The 7137-nt window shown below is 34.8% G+C and overlaps 1 protein-coding gene across 1 annotated transcript; it reads right to left on the bottom strand.

The window, feature by feature from the left end:
• Positions 1-431: 431 nt before the first annotated feature.
• LOC133318261 (uncharacterized) lies at positions 432-1068 on the bottom strand. The gene is made up of 2 exons (XM_061520254.1): positions 973-1068; positions 432-880 (listed from the first exon to the last, which is right to left on the bottom strand). The coding sequence occupies exons 1-2, from the start codon at positions 989-991 to the stop codon at positions 525-527; spliced, it is 375 nt and encodes a 124-aa protein (XP_061376238.1). The 5' UTR covers positions 992-1068; the 3' UTR covers positions 432-524.
• Positions 1069-7137: the final 6069 nt, after the last annotated feature.

Here is a 7137-nt window from a genome sequence, read left to right as displayed (position 1 = left end):
TTAGCGAGTCACTCGTTCCGTATTGTGCAATCCGAATGTCTACCATACCCATTTACCCCTTCCCCGAGTCAGTTAAGGTTATTGTATTACACATCAATTACCAAGATGCTAACAAAATGGATTGAACAGCACCTGCTGCTGCATCTGCAACTGGTCTACCCGGGTAACTCGTAATGATATACCCGAGTACATACTACCCGGGTAGACTATTCGTGGTACCCGGGTAGACCAGTTGCAGATGCTGTTGCAGATGCTGTTTTGGCAATTTTTGTTGTATTTTGGTAATTGTTGTGCAATACCTACATACGGTATGACTTGGGGGTGGATTGACAATATTAATGCAAGGTCCCATACTAATGCATAGAACCAACAAGTCTGAACGTGCACAAAACGAAAATTTCATTCATTCAAATTTTGAATATCCAGTACAAAAACATCCATGCAATGTAGGTAAAGTTCCTAAATGTACCAAAATGACTACATTACATCAAACTAAATCAATGATATGAAACCCTATGGACACACTAATCCGATGCCGTGTCCTCCCCATTCTCTTCATCCGATTGTGTGTCATCCCCATTGTCATCATCCTCCTCCTCCTCCTCCTCCTCCTGAGTATGGGCACCCTCGCCAATTAAACCCTCCAAGCGTGAAACCCTTGTGTCCAACCGTGCAACCCTTGTGTCCATCTGGTTTCGCCACTTGCTCGTGCTCTGTCTATATCCTCTAAAGTCAGTAGTCAGATCATATAAGGATGCCATGACATGATCAAGTGTCCATCCACCCTCAGGAGGAGCTGGTGGTCGCCGACTGCGGGTGGGACGTGTCGGTCTGACATCAACCTCAGCAACGCCATCATCATCGTCATCATCATCAAGGCCTACATCATAAACCATGAAAAACAAACTTCAATACCACATTAAAAATTAAACAACACAAAATTGCATAAACTCATAAAGACCAACACATCACCTGCAGGTGCATCCTCCATCTCAGCATCGTGGTGGAATGGGATCTCAGGTGGTTCTGGTGCCTTCTTCCACGTCCAGATACCCGCTCTGTTCGGTAGGATCCCACACTGCTTCAGGAGCCTCTCACCAAATATAGCATTCCAGCCTCTGGCGGTCTTCAAGGTCTCTGTTGCCATAGGCACTCCAAATCTATGCAGAATCTTCTGCACCAGAAATGCAAAAGGCAATTCAGCCTTCTTTGACTTGGCTGCCTTCCACATCAGTATGCATATGTAATGCCTCCAGTTCACCTGCTGACTGTGAAGGAGGGCCCACAGGATGACAAAGTCCCCTTCCAGCACCTTTGAGTGATTATGCGGGCGCTGGAAAATAATATGTGTCACCACATAATGAAGAATGCGAGCAGAAACTGACAAGTTGCTAACAGGATAATGAGCAAAATGACCGGGCTCAGCGTCTGCCCTCCTAGTCTCTGTAACAATGGTCTCCCGATTATAATCACCAAATATATGATGGCTGTCTCCATCATATAGTGCTGCTCCTGTGACACCATCAAAATCGAACCCCAGTAGCTCCGTCCAGATAGGAGCAGTCATGATGATATCAATCCCGCAGACACGGGAAGTCAGCTCGCCTTGCGAGTAGCCAAGGTTCTGGTAGAAGGCTCTTACCATAACCTCCGAGTATGAGCACCGCATCTCCGCCAGGTGAAGTAAATGTGTCTGCTCAAGAAGCGGCACGATGTCAAAACGCTCTAGGTTGAAGAATGCCGAATCCAGTGATTTCGGTTCGCAGATCTTCCGGGTCATGAAAAACTTCACGAACTTCTCGTGTGAAGGAATGTCATCCTCAAACAAATATCCGAACGTCAAGTCCGGAGCCTGACTCGAAGCAGCCTGGGGCTGAGAGGATGACGACCCATCGTGACGACTCTTGGTTCTTCTCTCGGAATGGGTCACTGGCAGCTTTGAAACGCGTCGAGAGGTCATTGTGTCACACTATTAAACTGAAAAAATAACCAAAATCAGAAATTAGATACATGTTAGGGTTAGGGTTAGGGTTAGGGTTAGGGTTAGGGTTAGGGTTAGATTCAGGGTTAGGGTTAGGGTTAGACAAATTGATAAAATAATTCGGACAGAATCAAATGATATAAACGAAAATACAATGAATCAGAACAGAAATCATAACATAATTGAAAAAACTGAAAAAAAAATTCACCTTTGATCGATTTCAATCGGTAGAAGGCAGAGAGGTTGCAAGGTCCACGAATGATGATCACAAACAAGACGAATTAGTGCAAGATTCTGCCTGAAATCGCTCAAGATGACACTCCTCCAGCAGCTCTACTCGGGTACCCCTTTTGTGGGTTTTCGAAATGGGGCTGCTGGGGTATTTTACACTGCTCCGTACCCGGGTAAATAATTCAAACATTTTCCCAGATTCAAGAACTCTACCCGGGTACACCCCTACATACTCGGGTAGATAAAAAGTTTCAAAATTTACCCGGGTAGGTAATGGTGTACCCGGGTAGGCTTCGCGGTCAACGGTCAAACAGGGGCAGATTGGTGTTATGTTTGTTGGGAAGGGTAAATTTTCGAAATAGTTTTGAATGAAGGGCAATTTGGTAATTAATTATTAATTAAGGGGCATAAGGGTCAAAAAGCCGCTTAACTTCCTTTAAGCCAGTAACTACCTTGTCACTTAGCAACACAGTTTAATTGATTTCAGTTGAAGAGAACTTAAAATCTCCGAAAAGGTAGTTATTAAACAAACATTTAAGTCCTTTTCAGACTTTTTTGGTTACTCTAATATGTATTATATAGAAAATGCATGCACCTGAAAACTTTTAATATATATGATCATGATTCCAACTTTTTTACTGAAAAACGTATCGGTTGCCATACGTCGCCAAGAAAATTAACAATTATTGTAAAATATAGGACACCCCAGATAAATTTTATTGAACATGTGTAGTAGTCATGATAATTTGGCCAAACAATAGTACCAAAACACATCAATATCACAGACATGCTTAGCACAATATAATTGGCTGCTCCTAGAAGGGAAATATATAATAGTGATAATTATAACCAATGTTTAGCCAATTAACTAAAGATGATATATTTTAACAGACAACGCCGTAAGTATGTGTAAGCCGTGTAGCTTAAGGTCTATTTTGCAACATTAATTTTTAAAAGCGATTGGTACCAATATAAGAGAAAAAAAACAAGCCAACTATACATGTAACTATCTGCAAAATTAAGCACTTGCCACTAATGTTTTATCTACCACGGGGGCAGATATGTATGAGATATATCCGAACGAACACGCTAAGCATAGCGTGTTTTCAGATAAGTCACAGAACACAACCGAAATCATGTGCAAATTGCAAACTACTCTAAGCAAATTGCGTTCTATCTTATCTAGGTCTATAGTAGATGTGCTTGCCAATTAATTCCATGTATAATTATTTCAAAAAAAAAAAACATGTATAATTAGAGAAAATTTTATTTTCATCCACTGTCGATTTTATGATTTATCACTTGACCCTTTATGTTTTCAAACTTGTCACTTAGACCTATTGTGCTTAAATAATTTATCATTTAACCTTGGTTTCAAATTTTTTTTTCGGTACAAGCGATTTCAAATTTTCACTTACACTCATTATGGTTACAAAAATATATCACTTAGACTCCTCGTAGTCTTATAAATATAAAATATTTACTTTTTCTAAATTTTATTTTATATAATTATGATATTATCAAATAAAATTAATAATTAAATATTAAAATAAAAAATAATTCAAGCTACTTATTTTGAAATTTTTATAAATTGTCTTAATTTTTTTATTTAAAAATTAAAAAAATATTATTTAAGAAAAATTAAATATTTATTATCAAAATAAGATATTTACTTTCTTTAAATAAATTTATAATGACATCGGATAAAAAATAGATAAAATAAAATAATATTTCATTTGAATTTAATTTTATGGTAAAAATAATTGAATTTTTTTTATTTACCTTAAATGCATTAGATGAGGATATAAAATAAAAAAAAGGAAAAATAAAAAGCACTATTCGATTTGACAAGTTTGAAACCGCATAGAATTAAATGATAAATTATTTGAGCATAAAAGACTTAAATGACAAGTTTAAAACTACAAAGAATTAAATGATAAATCGTAAAATCTCAATGGGTAAAAATAAAGTTTTCTAATATCAAAAAAAATAAATAAATAAATAAAGTTTTCCCTATAATTTAACTTGTATAACTTTAATTCTAACGTCTTCCAACATTTATTGTTGCATAACAACTAGATCCACCACACCAACACTATAATTAACAAAATGCTCAGCTTAAAACCAAATGCAGTTTACGGAAAAATAAATACATGAATGTATTTTTTAATTTTTTTTTTCTACCAACATATAAGTATTTGGCAGATGCCATAGATAATGCCTTTCACTAAATGGTATTTGGATAAGTATCAATTCCTACCAATAGAGTTGACTCTCTAAAAATATTTTAAAAATATGTAGCATTTATTTCGGTTATATATATATATTTTGGTTTGGGTACGGAGGGCTGAGGGGGCTGCACCGCATTTCGGTTATATATTATTTGGTACATTAGAAGAAAAATGAAATAATGATCATATTAGTATTAATTTTTTTTTTGGTACATTGCCAGGAGGTATCCTCATTCAACCTTCTCAAGGCACCATGTCCTCAGGGTACGGCCCGTTTGGGTTAGCCCCTCATTGTAACAGTGGGTGCACTAAGCTTCGCAACCAGAGAAAGGACGAGACTAATCCCCCAACCGAAGATTTTTTTGCTTATCCTCTAGCCCCCAAAGATTTTTCAAAAAACTGTTTGAGGCAGGGTTTGATCCCTGCACCAAGCAATCCCTTTGACACACATAATAAATTAAAATATTTTTATAGTAACCATTTATTATGACTTTAATTTAATTACATAAGTTGTGCTAATTTTTATTCTGAATAATCATAAACTCTGTTTATTATTGGATAACGGAACGATCATCGTCAAAATAGTTTTTTAAAATATATATTTAAAAATATATAAATAAAAAACTGTTATAAAACTTAAAACTACTGCACCGTAGATATACAGAAAATAAAGTCATATACTCATATCTATCTATAAAAAAGTTGAAATGCTTATTTTTAATTTGGTCCTTTGAACTCGAATAATATTGTTACCTGTATTATTCAAATCCTTGCACAAATTAACTTTAGTAAATAGTTTAAAGGGGAAGTTTATATTTACAAACTCTTATAAACTACACTATGTCCGACCAGTAAGACACTCTTGAATAGAGTGTTACTAGTTAGATATAGTATAGTTTGTAAGTTTGTAAAAAGAAGTTTGTCAATATAATCTTACTCTAGTTTAAAATATAAAACTTGTTTTATCTTATCGCGAAACAATTTTTCAAAAGTTTTAATAGTTTATATAAATACTTTTTGCGATCTATTAATCTCATGTTGCATGAGATAATTATCTCATGCAACAGAGATAAGATTGTGGGGTCACTATTTTAAAAAAAAAAAAAATAGTGAACCCTAATATTTTGTCTATGTTGCATGAGATAATTATCTCATGCAACATGAGACAATTATTTCCCATGCTTTTTTATTATATTTTTAAGTTCTAACACATACTTTGTGCAAAGATTCTTTTGAACTTTAACGAAGAATGCACAATCCATCTATTTGTGTTAAAAATTTAAAATTTCATAATTTAATAAGAGAATGAGAACGACAAGGATTCAGCTTTTTATATCACTCGATCATAAAGTCTCTAATACTATGTCATAAACCAACATACCATTTACCCCATAAATAAATAATTAGACAAACAAATGGTGCTAAAAGCAATTTTGTTTCTTAAAATTTCCATCAACTATCCAAACATATGCCCATTTAGTTTGCCAAAGAACATGGTATCAAAATATTGAGAAGAAAAATAATGTAAGCTTGTCTTATAGAACATTTTATGCCTGGAAATTTTTGGAGGACCTGACGATGATGACAGTTGCATGACTTGTTAGCTAGACGTATGATGAAAGTTGCATGTATTAATGTCGTTAACTATTTGTTGGGAAGTTGGGGGAGCTTATGAAGGGGACCATCGAAGGGGCTAATTAAGTAGGAATTTCATTACAATAAATTAACTTAGCACCACATTCCAATCTAAAACTTGTTTCATTTTGGTAGATACCAACCGATTTTTGAAGTGCTAATGGACTCGATTAATCCAGTTAATTTCGTGTTTGTCCCTCTCTATCCTCCCGCTTTAAGACATTAAATTTATGGATTCTCTTATTTATATGTTTCTTAAGTCCATTTTTAATTAATACAAGACTCCATTACTTACACTTGGATTCGAATTTTGATCGTAGGCAAGCCATGATTTGTGTTTAGCGAAGTAGTTTATATATTGCTTAACTTATATCGAAGGAGACACTTGAATAATAATGGTGGGGTAAATTGATTCGTGATCCGAATTCCAACTGGATTAAGATCTTGTACGTTGAAAACACAGAATGCTACAAGGGGCGGCTTATTTGTATTTTTCAAATGTCCATTTTATCGTTAGTTTTTGACAACAGTGATACCTTAATTAATTACTACTAATTAATGAAATAAATTACGCCGACCCAGCTTAAGTTTACGTATCGTATCTGACTCTTCATTGGTCAACATCTACCGCCTACCGGCCTGAGCCGGGTACATTCACCACTAGCTTCATAATTTACCAAACATGGCAAATTCTATGCACTGTGGCCACACTGCAAACTGATAAATAGCAGGCCTCACATTTATAACCTGTTTTCTTTTTTTATATTATCTATATTTTATGGGTTCTTCGTTTCTGCAAAAATAAAAAATAAAAAATTTTATAATAAAAATATTTATACTAGGATTCGCATATAAATCGTTGTATTAAAAAAAATAAACTCAGAATTCGGATCCACATGCAGATCTTAACTTTCTATGTGTTGCTGTAAAATTTTTCATCTGCAACAACAAAAAAAAGCATAAAAGCCATATTTTGTTATATTCAATATCACGTATAGCAATTTCCTTTTTCCTTGTCATCAATTTTGTGATCTTGATGAGGGTGTACTAACTAAATAT

Source organism: Gastrolobium bilobum, unplaced genomic scaffold (genome assembly GCF_033153095.1).
Source record: "Gastrolobium bilobum isolate Gb01-03AN ecotype WA unplaced genomic scaffold, APGP_CSIRO_Gbil_v1 utg11607, whole genome shotgun sequence".
Taxonomy (NCBI): domain Eukaryota; kingdom Viridiplantae; phylum Streptophyta; class Magnoliopsida; order Fabales; family Fabaceae; genus Gastrolobium; species Gastrolobium bilobum.
The sequence above is the reverse complement of the archived record's forward strand: the minus strand, read 5'-3'. Positions and strand labels throughout refer to the sequence as shown.